General features: G+C 35.3%; 2 protein-coding genes across 2 annotated transcripts; one reads left to right on the top strand and one right to left on the bottom strand.

Moving 5' to 3' along the window:
* The first annotated feature begins 1474 nt into the window (after positions 1-1474).
* Positions 1475-14805, top strand: LOC139126918 (uncharacterized). Its single transcript, XM_070692835.1, has 7 exons — positions 1475-1610; positions 2593-2706; positions 3255-3353; positions 5378-5494; positions 5957-6067; positions 6488-6595; positions 8882-14805. Exons 2-7 carry the CDS (start codon positions 2606-2608, stop codon positions 10605-10607), a joined length of 2262 nt encoding a protein of 753 aa, XP_070548936.1. The 5' UTR covers positions 1475-1610; positions 2593-2605; the 3' UTR covers positions 10608-14805.
* A 1027-nt stretch (positions 14806-15832) lies between these two features.
* LOC139126919 (uncharacterized) lies at positions 15833-17531 on the bottom strand. Its single transcript, XM_070692836.1, has 2 exons — positions 17164-17531; positions 15833-16299 (listed from the first exon to the last, which is right to left on the bottom strand). Exons 1-2 carry the CDS (start codon positions 17486-17488, stop codon positions 15833-15835), a joined length of 792 nt encoding a protein of 263 aa, XP_070548937.1. The 5' UTR covers positions 17489-17531.
* Between the last annotated feature and the right edge of the window lie 399 nt (positions 17532-17930).

Here is a 17930-nt window from a genome sequence, read left to right as displayed (position 1 = left end):
ACAAACACAATGTTTCCCCAGCAGCTGCAGGTAAAGACATAGACAACAATGTTTTATGCAATGTTTAGTTTTGTTCTTGCTATACTGCACTTTCCGAAGTGTGTGTTATGCAATAAAGTGATTAAAGTGTAACACAATTTGTTTATTTTTGTCGGTAGTCTTCACAAAATGAGATTTAAACAACAGAGAATAATCTCAGATGATATTTTGTGTTGTGATGGATGATATGTTTGGAAAATTACGTGAGTTATAACATGTAACATGGATGCCGTTTGGCCACAACTTGACCTCCGATACACTGCTCTGGTGCACGGTATGTTCGAATTTTATCAAACTAAAATTTGGGTAAAAATAAAAAAAAAATGTAATTTGACTATAAATATTGCGATTGTAGGTGGACGACTTTCGTCTGTTTGTGAAAACCAAGTAAATTACTTTTGTATTTGTTTAATACCCAAATAAATTCAGATTAGTTTTATTTATTGATAAAATCCCAGCCACTGTACACACTATGCCGTTTCATATACGCTGCAGAATGCCTCGCGAGACTCGGAAGATGACAACATCCGCCAGCATTTTTGCTATTATTTTGTTGATAACCACCACATTTAATTTTAGTTCGAAACAAAAGTTTGGGGTTTACTTGTACGATTGCAAGAGACCTTTTTCATTTTCCTAAATGTATTGCACTATTTACTGTGTCAAATGTAAGAAAATCTATATTTAATCTTTAAAATTTCAAAGTAAAATACACCCAACCAGGATTTTTTCATAAAAATTTTAAAAAATAACTGTTTTTAAAAAATAAACATGGTAAAATGTAGTGTTTGTGATATTTGATTGCAAGAAAGTATTTATTTTCTTGTGGAATTGATACAAAATTTGTCATGTCCCATGATAAACTGTACAATCCAAACCATAAATTTTGCTCAGGAAATTCACTTAAAGTTGGTCAGTTGTAGCATTTTGTCCATAAAATGGTGATAAATGATTTTAGATTGATAATTTTTTCACCAGATGGTATGTTTTGTAATGGTAGATTGCAAGAAACAGTTGTTTTTCCTACCAAAAGCAATGTTTACCTTGTTGTGTGCAGAGTCTGAACACTTGTGTAAAAATCCAAAATTTTAAGCAGCTTTCATGATAGCACCGAATTTTTTCTATTATTTTGTCAAAAATCACTTAATATGGACAAATCATGTATTAAAATGAAGACTTTGTGAAGCTTGATTGCATGACAGAGTTGGTTTTCATGCAAAAGTGATGTACACTTATTTATGTAGGATGCAAGAATAGCATTTTTCTGTAAGCATAACACAGGGCTCGAAATTAACTTTTTTGCCCGGTAGTCCCATTTGGCTACCATTTTCTGAAGTTGGTAGCCCAGCGACAAGGTCTGGTAGCCCCTGCATGAATGAAAAGGTTTTTTGTAAAGGGTATTTTTATTTATATCTAGACAATGAAACATTTATTTTGATTATGTTTCTATCCCGGAAGTGAATTTTCAAGTCATTTGATATCATTACCTGTAGGTCATAGCCCAATGAGAACGGTTATAGCATGTGTAGTGGATAATGGTGACGCCTCAAAGTTTGAAGACCTATTAACAGGTACGCAGACTCAGCTTATATGCAAAGTTTTATGTTCGCCATGACAACGACTTTTCGCTCAGCACTTGTAAACATAACATGGCTAAAAATAGATTGGCTTTGAATTTCAGGATGACAACTCGGTACAGTCATGTTCAAAATACTTTTGTGGCTATTTTGGCAATTTTGTATATATTTCTCCACGATGGTACACTATCATGGGATGATCTCATACACTTCGGAAAGCGTATATTTGTGGATGGCCTGACATCTTTTTCTTTGCAGTTTGAATAATTTTGTGTTTAATTGTGATTGTTGCATTGTGATTAAAAACTATGGAAATGAATTTTCATCGGCCATCATTTCCCGAGTCTGTCATCCTGGTACATCAGTTCAGATAATGATATTTTATCGAAAGTTTGTCGCAAAAATACTCGACTGCACTGTCGCCTCTTAATTTGCATAATAAGTCATAGTATGGCCTTTTATGTCTAGCTGGGTTGACTGTATGAGCGTCGGTCATCTCACAGCGATCAACATGTCGTCCACTAAGTAATTTTATTTCCCGGGCTTTGATAGTCCGTGTGGGCTACCATTTCATGGGTTTTGGTAGCCCCGGAGAAAAGTTAGTAGTCTGTGGACGCGGGACTACCGCTAATTTCGAGCCCTGTAACAAGAATATTTCTTGGTCCAAATTTTGTAAGAAATAACTCCATATTAACATATTTTGTTCAAAAAGAAGTTTTATAATCAATTTATTGAAAGCTTTCACAAACAGGTTCACTAATATGATTACAATGTCTTATGAAAAATGGAAGTATTAGTTTATTTGAAAATTGATCAAAGTCTGTACAGAAGTACTGGTAATACAATCTGCACATCAAGACATATTTTAATAGTGAAGTGTACAACACAGTCTCGTCATATTGCTTGTCTGGTTATTTTGATGAAATGGATGAGTGATGTGCAGAATAGCCAAACTAACTTGGACTTTGTGGTAAAGATTTACTTGCAGGATGCCTAAAAAGAAAAGACAGGCCATTTCCCAGAGGCGAAAGTACCATTATTATAAACAGCCAAAGGTTGAGAGTGGAAGTCAAGATGAAGAGAGTTTCAAGTGAGTACTATCAGTCATTGTCAAATTTGTTGTACATGTATTCATATCACCATTCTAATTGTCTATTACCAAGGAAGAAATTGTTAGAAATTACTGTTTTGTACCCTTATTATTGTAGACATGAAGTGCCTAGCAAATGTACTGGTGGAGTAAGTTTGTTTTTGATTCAAGATCCCATTTTCAAAGTAGATCAAGTGTTCCCGCTCTTTTTGGCTGGTAGTCCTATTATTTCCATTCTCAATCATTCTCATTCCTGTTACACATTGGTTTATTAATTAAAACGCATTGTTGTCTTGACAAATAGCAAATAGTGTTCCCAGATCATCACTGCATATCATAGTGTTATATAGTGTTGTCTGATCTGAAAAAATGTAATGGTACCTGGCAATTAGTTTACGACATATATTAGTAAAAAAGGCGTGATTGAATAAATAAAACAATTTAAGAGATCTAGTGACTTGTAGCTGAAATGATATCTTTGATATCACTGTATCAGTATGCCTGCATCTAAGTAACATTATCATGTATTTACATATACCCTCTTTCAGTTCTGTAACTTCATTGTCACCACTTCATGCCTCAGCTTACACTTGTACCACAGAATTGGACACAAAGGAAAATTTGAGTGTTACCAAGGAACAATCAAGGTATTGGTTTATTTTTTAGCTACTTTAGACTATAGTCTATAGAAGCTATTGGGATGGGTATCCGTCCGTCGTCAGTCTGTATGTACAGGTATGTATGTATATATGTATGTATGTATGTATGTATATATGTACCGGTATGCATGTATGTACCGGTATGTCCGTTGATGAGGTGTCCGTCCACTCAAATATCTTGAGAACTGCAGTACTTACTGATTTAATATTTGTTTTTTTAGATGAAAAAAACGATTATTAGAAGCAACTTTTATTAATTTTTTGACATTATTGAAAATATGCAAATTAGCACCAAAAAAGGCGTTTTTGGTAAAAAATCTTCTTCTTCATAACCACCGGTCAGACAGCTTTGTTATTTAGTATTCAGGTCCCTAGGGATAACCCAACTTAGATTTGTTCAAATTGTGATGAAATATGCAAATCTGTATTTTAAGGAATTTTTTTGTCATTTTTTGTCAAAACTTTTTTCATCAAAACTGCTCATCTGACAGCTTTAATATTTAGTATACAGATTCCTACAGATGAAGTAAATATTGAATATGTGATGAAATCTGCAATTTTGTATTTTTGGTGCAATTTTTGCCATTTTTGGTCAAAAAATGTGTTTCTCAAAAACTACTTGTCTGATGCCTTTAATAATTGGTATACTGGTTCCTAGGGGTTGTCTTAGTGTGATATATTTAAATTTGATGAGATCTTCAATTTTTGTATTTTTTGGTCAATATTTTCCATTTTTGGTCAAAATATTTGTTTCTCAAAAGTTACTCATTTGATAGCTGTGATACTTCGTATACAGATTCGTAGGTTTATCTTAATGTAATATGAATTATGATGAAATCTTCAATTTCATATTTTTGCAGCTTATTTTGTCATTTTGGTCAGGCCATCCTTGATGAGTTATCAAGATATCCACCTTCTTCATCAATACATGTGTCACAAACACAGCAGAGCTCTGTCAACTGTTGGGTCACTTGTTTTGTCAAAATCGCTGGTCAAACAGCTTTAGTATTTGGTTAACAGGTGCCTAGGATGATCTTGGTGAAATAATTTCATACAGTCAGGAAATACTTAATTTTGTATCCATGTCTGTAGTAGCTTCAGGGACTTTGGCCCTATGTTTCCACTTTTGTGAATGTTTTCACATTCAATAATCTCATTGAATTTATATCTGAGTTGACATGAATTCTGCAGTAGAATATAATGATATTAATAACTTAAAATATATCATATATCAGAGAAGATGTTCACATAGATAAGACTTTACAAAGACTGCATCTTTACTTTTGATTAGAAACAAGTCATCATTGATGACACAGTCCCTGTCAGTTTATAAATCTTTAATTCTTTGTTCATCACATTCCAACAAAGATTGATGACCTTGGTATGTCATAGTAAATTGTCCTTGTGTCAAGTTTGAACAAAATCAGTGTAGGGACTATGAATTTTCACAAATAGGTAAGTATCTATACTACCAATGAACTTCCTGACAGAGAATAAAATAAAATGAAATTCCCAACAGAGAGTAAAAATAAAATAAATATTTTGAATTTCAAATGTCAAAACTTTCCTGTGTTCAATCTTTAAGAAAACTATTAACTTTCACAAATACTAGTATCTGTACGTACTCAAAATTCCGGGTAGCAAGAGTGAGCTACCAAAATTGGAAAACTTTGGCCCTAGGGCAGGTTTGGTAGCTTCTAGGGCTGGGCTACGGTTAATTTCAAGCCCTGTGATCATAATGAAACATCCTTGTGCCAAGTTTGAACCAGATAGGTTCATGGGTGTCTGAGTAACTGCTGAAGATGGATGGGTGGAGCCCCATCTATAACTTGCTGTTGGACTGCACCCGCATGGACTAAAAACAGATATAAGGGAGTGACTGTGAACTTGTAGTAAGTTAAAAAAGATAGGTGAACAAAATTCATCCTTTAACTCAAATATTTCAGTGTACAGTAAATTTGAGAGAGGTAATTGTCTAACAGTAGTTGTATATGAATCTTCTTCACTTCCAGTGCTACCAATTTACTGCAGACTGTTGGAGGGCCATCACCGTATGTCACTGAAACCTACTTACATCTCAGTGAATCATTGACTGATGAGAAAGAAGTTGAATACAATCACCAAACAAGGTACTGTAGTTAATTACTTGTTACCAACTTTCAGAGTGTTGTTGGAGTTTCACATGGTGGTGCCACATACTACTGTGTGTCAGTGGATATCTGAAATGTATGCTTTGATAGTGGGCCATCATTTTGTTTATGGTGCACATGACTATACAGCTTGTAAAAAGAGCTCTTTCAGGACATGCATGGTACGCGGTTGTAACAGGGTCTGATCAGCCCCTAAAAATTTACCTTTTTCACAGAACCTATCAACTTGATGGGCCTGATTTGAATCTGTTTGTGGATGTCATTGGAAAGTGCACTTGAAGTCATTTCACCATATTTGCAAGCAATAGAAATATGATGCTAGAAAGTCAAGTGTATTTGACTATTTTACATCAAGATTTGGTGTTTCTTTAGTGGTTGAAACACTGAGCTTTATGAGTGAGCATGTTAGGTTAACTTGTTTTTGTTGAAAATGTCCTTCAGGTCTGTCAATCCACTTCAGGCTGTTAATTGTCCTTCAAGTCACACCGATCACTACAAGAAATCTGTGTCTGAACTGAGTCAAGATGAAGTTGCTAACAAGAATAAGGCAAGGTAAATTACTTCTCCAACCATTTTGGCAAGCCGATTAAAATAGTTCCAAATGTTGTAGACTGCTTCTAATTCAAGCTGTTTGTTTCATCTCATAGACTGGAGATAGAGGTTTGATAAATAGAAGAACTTACACACCCCAGTAACAATCACAGGGCTGCTACGGGGGTGCGGCCCGTGATGTTATAGATGAGTTTCCATTGAATCCTATGGAGTGAGCGATGTTAGATATATAAGTTAGTAATAAAGGTTATTGGCACACCCTGTGCAGGCATTACCTAGTGTGTCCAGAGGAGATGGCAGTACTGAAATATATGATTTATCAGATATTTTCCCATTCTCATAAAGTGTTGTTGACTCTGAGAGTCTTTGTTGTTAACCGCAACTTGTTTACAATGTTTGGTTCTCATATATATTTTCCAGTTCAGTGCAGGATACTACTGTGTCATCACCATGTGCCTCAGACCATCTCCTCTCAGAGTCAGTGTCTGTCCAGAATGAAGATGATGTTGCTACCCAGGGACCTAAAAGGTATTTATTTATTTCTTTGGTCTGGCCAAATATGGAGATTGTCTGTTTGCATGCATTCAAAACTTTGAAAAGTTACCTGCTATGTAGTTGCAAAATACTCAGGAATTTAACGCATGTATGGGGTCCGGTATAAAGTTTTATGCAATGTATAATTTGTACATAAAAAGTTTTGTGATAAAATGATTGTTTTTTAGTCCCAACGGACGAAGTCTACGGGGACTTATAGATTGGGTCGTGTCCGTCTGTCCGTGCGTCCGTTCGTTCATGCAGATATCTCAGACATGCTGTGGTCAATTTCTTTCAAACTTTACACAAGGATAGTACCGTACCACATACAGATGCACGTCGATTTGTTTCACAATGCAATCAAATTTGGCCATGTTAGGGGACTTTTTAGTGTACACATGTATTAGGCAGTTCTCCATAGACTTCCATGTATAAGGCAGTTCTCCATAGACTCCTATGTATAAGTCAGTTATCCATAGACTCCCATGTATTAGGCCAATAAAAGTAAAAATTTAGTTTCTCATTGTATTCATATTGCAAAAAGGATGCAGTGACACAGTTTATAGTCCCCACTACTGAAGTCCAGGGGGCTTATAGATTGGGTCATGTCCTTCCGTCCATCCATCCGTTAGTCAATCCGTCCATGCAAATATCTCAGACATGCCATGGTCAATGTCTTTCAAACATTGCACAAGGATAGTACCCTACCCTGTACAGATGCACGTCAATTGGTTTTGTGATACGATCCAAGATGGCCGCCAGACGGCCATTTTGTACGATTTTTTTGTTTTCAGCCATAACTGAGGCATGTCTCCACCGATTTCTTTCAAATTTGGTACAAGGGCATTGATCTATGTCATACATATTCATATTGATTTTGTTGTAATATGATCCAAGATGGCTGCCAGGCAGCCATTTTGTTATGATTGTTTCGTGTTTTAAGCCATAACTAAGGCATATCTAAACCGATTCTTTCAAATTGGGTACAAGGGCAAAGATCTTTGTCATAGCAGCCATTTCGGTACATTTTTTTGTGTGTTTTGTGCCATAACTCAGACATGTCCCTCACTGATTTCTTTTAAAATTGGTACAAGGACATATAGACCTTAGTCATACATGAGAATGTCAATTTTAGTTGTGATAGATCCAATATATGGCTACCAGTTGGCATTTTGTTTTCCATAATACAATTCGTGTCAACTGTTTGAGGGCACTCAACTTGATTCACGGTGTATATTGCAGAATAAACATGGGTTGACAACATTGCCCATTTTAAAACCCTCTTACAAATGTCCACAATGCTACACATGAGCACATCCACTTCATATCTGGTATTACGATTTTTCTGGTTCAGAACCATAAGTTAGACATGCCTCATGTATATCTGGTATTACAATTTTTCCCAATTTAGAACCATAACTTAGACATGCCTCATGTGTTTCAAATTGGGAACAACGACATAGACCTATGTGCCCATAGATCTCAACATAGACTCCAGTGATACTTCTTAATGACCACATTTCCCTGCCCCATCAAGACTAATTGTCCTACTACATGTTGGGACTATGTCATTGTCAATGACTTGTTTTAACTATGTTATTTCATGCTTTTGTTTCTTTGTTGTGCTCTTTGTTAGTTTCTTTATGTCTTTTGTTGGAACTTTAATTGGGCAAAAGCCTGTTGTTCCCAGCCAGTAAATAAATAAATAAATAAATAAATAAATAAAAGAAATTTAATAGTTATCTCATTGTAATTTAAAGGAAATTTAAAAAATCTGTGGTGCATTTATAATGCAAAAAAAAAAAAGAATTTACTTAATGTGGCCTAATGATATTCAAAGCCATCATGCCTAAGTTTTCTTTATAAGAAACAAATAGGTTTGTACTTGGGCATTATTTTTTCTAAGTTTAAAAATGGTGTAGATTTTATTTGGTCATGGTGTATTATGGATGTGAATCTGGGGGATTGATAACAGATGCGAAAAAAAATGTGATTGAAAAAATTCTCTGGAGATGTTTTAATTTTAACACTCATTGTTAGTCAACCAACAACTCTGAAACCATTTCGACTTTGTGGTCAGATTCATAATTAGAAATTGTTTTGTGACTAATGTTTTCACAGATAATGTCTATTTTAAAGCTATCAATTCTCTACAGGCTACTGTTGCACTAAATCTCACCCATCATGCATCAGAACATCACCCAAAGAAATCAATTTTGTCCCTAAATTGTATGTTCGTAGACTAAAAACTAATTTTTAACTTTAACATATACTCTCCAGGAAAAGAAGACGCAAGAAAATAGCGACACACAGAAAATACCATTACATCCAAGGCTCAGCATCGGCAACCGTTCAGGAACCACGCAGTGATGAAATCACAGAATCTACAATTTATGATGAGTGTTACAGTGAAATTGATGATCAGTTTCAGGTCCCTGGTTTTTTTAATGATTTAAAGAATTATGAAAACAAAGTTATTGAGTCGGAAGAAATCGATATTGAAGGTCATTCTGCTAATGAATTTATTGTAATTTTAGATAAACCTTATGTGTATGACCCTGCTATTGATGTTGATAATTTTATTTTCAGTAAGCTTTGTAATGATGTTAAACAGTGTAACAATTTGTGTGGATTCACAATTCTTGAAGATGCTTCAGACAGTAAATGTAATCTCAAGCTTGTTTCTCTCTATTCAGATTCAGCGTGTCCATCTGTAAAGATGTCTTTGAAAATAGATTGTAATTTTGTCCCTACATTGTATGTTCATAGAGTACATCTTGATCTTCAACATGAATTTTGGAAAGGGTTGCCTGGTAGAGTACGAACATTAAGTGATCTGCTGTCAGTTTTAAACAAAATTGACAAATACAACATATGTGAAGGTAATCCTGATGAAGATTTTGCAAACATGTTGCCAGTTGGCATGAGTTTAGGTCATTCAGGAACAAATACCACACAATTAGCATATAGAGAAAGTGGTTTAAGCACTGTTTATAACTCTACAATTAGGACATTTTCATGCTCCCTGTTATGTATTGGGCAGAGATGTAAAGAATGTATGAAATATCGTGGGGCTCTTCGAAAGCGTAGATCTGAAAAAAGTAAGCAAACTGAGGTTGGTTCTGATAATTTACTGGCATCCAAGAAAGCACATTCAAATATGTCCAGGACAGAACTGTGTGAAAAATTGGGTCAATATAAATGTCATGTCAAATCTCTGGAGCATCAAATTCAGTCTATGTCTCGAGATATTAAGAAATCTATCCAGAAGCATGCTCACACACTATATGGTAAATGTAATGAGGATATGTTAACTTTGGTTGATGCATGTCAAGGGGATGTAGAAAAGAGTTGGCCTGATCCCAATAGTTTTCAGAGATTATTTTGGAATGAGCAAATCAAATTCAACCAACAGCAGAACAAATCATCTATGAGATGGCATCCCATGATTATCCGTTGGTGCCTTTATATTCAGTCAAGGTCATCAACAACATATGAATATTTGAGAGATTCAGGTTTTATTAAATTACCATCACAGAGAACCCTGTATGACTATTCTCACTACATGAAAAGTGCGACAGGTTTTCAGGTTGATGCAGTTGAGATGCTCAAAGAAGAGGCTCATAAACGTAACATGTACTCTAATGATAAACCTTGGAATAATTATGTAGGCATTTTACAAGATGAAGTTAAAGTGAAAGAAGACCTTGTATATGACCATCATACAGGTGAACTAATTGGTTATGTAGATTTGGATAAAACTGGCAATCAATTAGTAAATCTGGAACACATATTAAATGGAGAGGGCAGTGACAAACAGGGCCCCCCTCTGGCCAAATTTGTACTTCTTCTTATGGTTCGTGGGATTGGTAGTGACTTGAAATACCCACTGGCAGCATTTGCAACTGATGGTATCAAATGTGAGTTGTTATATTCGATTCTGTGGAGGGCTGTTGAGATAATTGAGCTTTCAGCTTCTCTGAAAGTGCTGTTTTATAACCTGTGACGGTGCATCACCTAACAGAAAATTCTTTAATATACATAGAGAACTGGGCAATGAAATTGTATTCTCCACTGATAACATCTATTCTACAGATATGAGAAAGTTGTACTTCATCTCAGATGTTCCTCACCTGCTCAAAACATCCCGTAATTGTTTTGCTAATTCGTATGCACATAAAATGTCAAGGCGTTTGTGGAAGGATGGAAGAGACATCAGTTGGATGCATATTGTTGACTTATATAAAGATCACTGTGAAAATAATTTGTATACTGCTTGTCCAAAACTTAGAAGGTCACACATAGATCTGACAGCATATAGTCAAATGAACGTCAGTCTAGCTGCTCAAGTACTGAGTTCAACTGTTGCAAATGCACTAGATTTATTTTATGGAGATCAAACACAAGAAACCGTACAGTTTATTAGACATATGAACAAGTTCTTTGATTGCCTGAACACCAGAAATTGTTATGAAGGTGTTAATAAAAGGAATGAAAATCTACATCCATATTGTGATATAAATGATGTTAGATTTAATTATTTGTTAGAGGATTTCTTGGCTATTTTGAAGAGTGGCATCAGTCTGTTAATGCACGTCCAGGTAACTTCTCAAAACTGATCGTAACAAAATGTTGTTGTCACACCAAACTCTTAATGGGCTCAAGAACTGTTATGTCAATTGTAGCTTGTGTGAAACACCTCCTTGGCCTTGGTATGCCATTGTACTAACCAGTGTCTTCAACCAAGACCCAATTGAGCAGCATTTTGGGCACTACAGGCATAAAGGGGGGTCATGTACTAATCCCACTGTATATGATGTAAGGCACATAATGAATAAGCTAAGAGTAGTTGGTGCCACTGCTCTTGTGCCAAAGAGGGAAGCACACGTGGTGAAGATCCACACAATTTATTTGATGACACACCTCTTAGGAAACGTAATGCAAACTTGTAACTAATAGTGTAATGTGTTGTTTGTATTTATTTACATGTTCGACCTCACAGTACGTGACATTATTATACACATAGTAACAAATTTTCCCATTGTCATAGTTTTCAAATTCAACCAACATGTCTCCCCAAATTCTATATTCTGATTGATATTGTGAAAAACGATAATTAATCTGTATAAGCTTATAGACCACAATTTAGAAAGTCATCTAACATTTTGTTGTTAAATAGGTAGTCCAGAACTGCATTTGTATTAGCCAAGAATAGGGTTCGGCTTTTTATGAATATGACTAATGAAATTTATGTTTGAGCCAGTGACATTTTGTATTCGGCATCATTGCTGAAAACTTAATTTAGAAAAACAAACAAAGACTTTACAGCATGCAAAAGCTTAGATTTTCAATGCAGTTTAAAAATTAACTGTTTGCATTGTTTTTCAACACATCTTTATTTGATGTTTGCATGCCATCAGTTAAATATTATATCTATGGTGAAATATGTAAAGGTCATACAGAATTATGGGCAAAACACATTGTGGTTGAGTACATATTTCCTTGCCATGGATACTGTAGAGACATCATCAGAGGTCATAGGTCAAGGGTAATAGTGAGCATTACTTGCAATTTGCCATCATAAGGGATACTTCTATCTTCAAAGCCTAGATAAAGATCAGGCAGTTTGTGTTTTATAACAAAGCAGTCTTGCCACTGCAATTTTATTCTATTATTAATTAAAACCACATTCATTAGGGGACATTTCCATCTAAAAAACAATGCATATTCAATGCACATTCACCCCTTGAAATAAGGGTTTCAAGGAGTATGGAGCTCCTAATTAAAGTTATTTGCCATCTCTTAAGGTGTTTGCAATATGTCACTAGAGATAGCGATTAAGTGGGTGTACAGGGAAGGCATCTCTGCCCTACACACGTCACTCATACAGATAATCGTTCGCCTTGAACTTCTTTGAACATTGTACCCTAATTTTCACAGAATAGGACCTATAAATATACTACAAGTCATATGTTAGTTCAAATTAATAAAAGTAGGAACAAATTCCGATGTCCTGAAATGATAATACTGTTGTAAAGGTTTACACCAGACTGAGTTTGCGCCGCTTCACTGTACAATACCTTGGCATACAGTAGTGCCGGCCAAGCTATTGGTATCTGAAGTTGTTGACTAAGCGTTATGTAATGTCTGATTATATCTGATATATCACTACTTTAGATTGCATATTATCAGTGCAGAAAGAGCCAAAATATGCACTGTTTTTTAGATGCAAGCGTCCCATCATGTTAGCTGTATCTTTTCATTATTTTGCTGAACAAAATTTGACATCAAGTCTTCAAAGACGTGTTTTTGATTCTCAGTCAAAAAGACATAACCTCTGAAAATATAACTATTTTCAATCCTTGGCAATGGATTGGTCAATCAAATTTGAACACCTATATAGTCAGTGGTGGCAGCCATACTTGCTTTGCAAGACAAAAATTATTTATTAGTCAAAGTGTAAATTGTATGTTGTTCGCTAATGTTTGAAGTCTTTCTGTGAATTATATGGTCACAATGCCATGTTAAAGTGTTGTCTGATGGAAATGTAAAGACTATGCAGTTACCCATATGTGTAATTCTATGTACACCAGGTTGTATTGATCCTCTAAAATTGAATGAAAACGCAATATAGTGAATCATATTTACATGTGTATGATAAGTGTAATATATGTAGATAACTTTAAATCTAGCATTTTCATCTGAGAGCAATTTACACTTGGAAAATGAGTACATACTGTGTGGTCCAGAGTCACTTGTCATAATTTAATCTTTGTGATTTTTTAACATTTTGAAATGATAATTGTACAGAACTAAAACAAAGATATTGTGTAATGACCTTCAATTGACCCTTGATAAAGAAGATAATGTTTTTAATGCTAATCTTGTTTTTTTTAACATATTCCAATGATAATGAATGAAAGGAATGTTACATGTTAAAATGTATGTTTCCAACAGTAATATTGTTCTTAACTGGGTGTAAACTTTCTTTCAATAGCTTTGAATAACCATCAACTTGAATATCCCCAGTCTCTAAAACATACGTTCTGTTAGCTACAGTTCTATTCAAATGAGTTGAACTGTATTTCATCTTACAATAAAAGTAATGCAAGAAAATTGCAGTTTGTGGGATTTAAAATACCAAAGGCCTATTGATTCAACATACTTAAGGATAAAATGTACAAAAAGGCAGATTTCAAACACATCTCACACACACTTAGAAATATCCTGTGTCACAGAACCTGTAAAACTGACCGTAGATTCCATAGCATGGACCTATTTTTTGAATGGGTATTATAAGACTAAATCACATTGTTTTATATTCTATAATTTTCTATAATTTATTATACAAAAAACTCCATTTTTAAACAGTACATTTGAATATGAACTTTACTGAATTGTATCAAAATATTTATTCATATTATAAGTTTTTTATTGTACTGCAGTACTAATTAAGTATAAAAGGTACATTTTTGTAAATAAATGTTAGACTGAAATTGAAATGAATTAATCAAACATTGACTTAAAGTACAAGTTGCATTTTGATTCAGAATACATTTATTTTATAGAATGATTTATGTTGAATTATGTACATGAAATTTGAACTTCATTGTATTGTATCTTGAATATTTATATATAACTTGTTTTGTATATAATCAAAATGCCATTAACTATTTCATCATAAAAAGGTATATCTAAAAACACATTGTTATGTAAGTAAATTCACATGAGAGTGAAATCACAATCTTCTCAATAATGCCATTTGAAGCTTCACTGTGTGTAACTTTAGGCTATTTTTTCACTTTTTTTGTCATGTATTTAACTTGACTGAAGTTTCTTTTGCAACTCCCTACTAGCAGGATGAAATTCTAAGCATTTTGCTTCACACACAGATAGCATTGTTATTGTACAATTTTACTTACAAGTCCGGACCAGAATTAATTTGCCCGAAATAACAATGGTCATCAAACACATACAGACTGTTTTTACAAACACTGTACTGTTGGTATTTTGGGATCCTGTATGGAGTAGAACAAGAAAGTGTAGTTGAACACACAGAACATAATTATTGAAAAAAGAGCGAAAATTTACAGCTGGTGTCCCTGAAAGCCATTCAAGCCAGACAATTGTGATTATATTTATGTTATAGACCAGAGTTTAAATATTTAATATGGCATGTTCACGAAATGCAATAAATATATTTGAAAACGAATCATAAATTTCTGTCTTCTATTTGCTTAGCCTCAGACTAGATTACAATTCTGTCTACCATTGTCTATGACTAGTATAAAGTAGACTAAGATGACATTCAACAACAGTTAAAGCCCCGTTAGCTGTATCTTTTATGCACGTTGCTTGCCAAAATAAACCATTCAATTGCGAAGATATATTTTACATTGCCTGTCATGAAGTCATGTTCAACATCTAAAATGTCATTATCAGTCTTTGGCAACAAACTGGGTCTAACAAATTCAAGCAGATATGTGTTCTGGCTGGTGGCAGCCATATTTAGCTTGCAAGCCAAAATTATAATATCATTAAAATATAAGTTTTATGTTCTTAACAAGCGTTTGAAAATTTTCTGTGGCTATACTACAGGAAGAACTTTGTATTGGGTTACTTTCGTTTTGAAATTATAATATTAAAAATAATTCAAAAGATACAGCTAATGTGTCTTTAATGGACCATCAATTTATGTCTTTGAGATTAGCGCGTAATGACTTTGTGACTGTGTGTTTGATAGAGCCTTTTTCTTTGACATTTGTTTCCTAATGAGATTGGCTACTGCATGACCACAGATTTTTATGAACAACTTTACAACATTTTCTAAGATCTCGAGTCCAACACCATCGCATGCCTGCTGGAGAACTTTCTTCATGGGATGCTTGACAAGAGTGTCACACATGATCTCCTCAAGGAGGTCATCATACAACAGTGATGTTGCACAGAGTCCTCTAAGGTCAACCGTCTGTCGCAGTTTACTTTCAATGGACCTGACTACAATACAAAATTCATCTGTTGGATATTTCAGACCTCCCCTGTCATTTTTATGTAACCATGCACCATGGTCCTTAGTACCAGCACCTCTATTTGTTAATTTGTCAGTTCTTTTGTTACAGTTTCTGATTTATAAATTTCTTATTGAGAGCACGTATTATAAACCCAGCTATGTAAAACAAAATTTGTTGGTCGTGTTGACTGACTTCTGTGTTTGGTTCTTAATTTTCTCTGTTATGGATTCATTATGTTTTTAATGATGTAATCCAATAACTCTCGCAAGAATACCTGGCAATACACACTAGCATTTGACCAGCTACTACAAAAGAGAATCTGACAGATATTTGAAACAAATGTGGTATCACGTCTCTTTGCATGGAATTTAATGAAAAATTCCTCACAGTCTGATGAAAGACTTGTACTTGTTCCAATTTTACTGAACATTGGATATAGTTCCTCTGTTAGGATGTCAGAAACTTTATTCAGAGTTACTGATGTAGCCTTTGATACAAGATCAGAAAGAGTACTACTGTGTTGACTATTGAGTGCTATGAACCCACTAGTCTTCATTGCAGAAAGTGCTTCTGTCACACCAGATCTCACAACCTCATCAAAATCTGATTTGGATGACCACAGTCCTTGTCTCTGCACTGTCACTACATATCCTGCATCTCCCTTCAGTCCCTTCCTGTGTTTGTAGGCTGAAAAATACCAAAATCAATTAAAGATGACATGGGTGAAGTGAGTCTCTTAAAGGCCCAGTGGCTGTGATTTGTGCTTTGAAGTTTTGTTCTGTGTATAAAATCCAGACTCCTATTCTACTCCCTCTGACATGGTGAAATGCCAATTCTTTGAAATTTAAATAGAGATAATGATCATTGTGGTTGACCAATGAATTCAAGTCTAGACTAGATTCAATTGTCATGACAATACTGCTGATTGTACACATAAAAGCTTTGTTGAGAAGCTAAACTCTTGGCATTCCATCATGGGGTAAATCAAGAAACTGCACTTGCTACAGGAATCAAAATCACCAATACTAACCTAAAATGATAAATAAGGGGCTTTAGACAAGAACTTTAATAGGAGTATATGTATGTTACTACATGTATGGGGGTTGATTGGTATGTGATTCGTGGCTGGTAAGATGTATTTTGGACAAGTATGAGCCTGTGTTGAAATACAAAACCACACTGACACCCAATACTATAGGGCATTTCAGAAACATGACGGTGACCCCCCCCCCCCCTCCACCATCAACAAAGCCAAAAAGAAAGGGTAGGTAACCGGCCCCAAGAATTTTACCTGGTTCCTCCCTCCCCGGCGTTTACGTCCATGGTTATACGGAAATAAATAGATACATCTCTAAGTTCAACAGTTGTCGCTGGGTTGTGTTTTTTTGTTGTTGTCGTCGTCGTCACCATTCTTGTTGGTCGATATTGATTGCTGTTGATTTGATAATTAGGTATCAAAAGAGCTTTCCATCCCACCAGCAATACTATTAAATATGTGCGCCAAACTACATTAACATTTTGTTGGTCATCAACACAGCTATAGCTACACACCTTTCAATTCTGGACGTCCGTGTTTTGATTTCACATGGCTCCTGAAACCAGAGACTGACAGATACTCTCGGTCGCACACTGGGCAAACAAATACAGCCCTACCACAAGTCTGTGTTGATTCTGCCCGTACATCAGATTCAATTGGCGACGGATCAATATGCATATTTTCATCAGTGGCTGGACCTGCAGTCACAGCGAAGTCGTCGTCACCTTGGTCTTCCCCCAGGTCAACCTCTCTGTAGTCCGAGTAATCCCCGAGAATGCAACCCAGGTCAATTTCTGGATTATCCCAGTCTAGAAAATCAACATTATCTCCCACCTCCATGACGTAAAGTCACAACCACAATCACAGACAGCTGTTCACGTAAAATTACACCCTCGTATGCGCTATATATGCGTATCGTGACGCGTGATAGACCGTCCACAGTCGTAACAAATATCAACCACAGACACGGCCAGTCGTCTGCTGTATCAAAACTGCAAAAGTGTGTGAAAATATTGCAGACGACAGGTTCGTGCGCGCCGGGCCAATGAAATGACATATTTTATTCGCAACCCACCATTTGTTTTGTTACCTTGCTGAAATACTACTGCCGTACCGGTCATGTTTTCAAGTAAACTCTTTCGGAAACATGAATTAAAAAGTTTGTGAAAAGGGCCGCCCACTTATGATAATTTTAGGTTAATTTGAGGTCATAATTCTACATGACAAAAGGCGGGACAAGACCTACTTTTGCATTAACCATTGGCTGCGCAGAGTTCTGAAT

Source organism: Ptychodera flava, unplaced genomic scaffold (assembly GCF_041260155.1).
Source record: "Ptychodera flava strain L36383 unplaced genomic scaffold, AS_Pfla_20210202 Scaffold_163__1_contigs__length_53586_pilon, whole genome shotgun sequence".
Classification (NCBI taxonomy): domain Eukaryota; kingdom Metazoa; phylum Hemichordata; class Enteropneusta; family Ptychoderidae; genus Ptychodera; species Ptychodera flava.
This window is presented reverse-complemented; position numbering and strand designations above follow the sequence as displayed.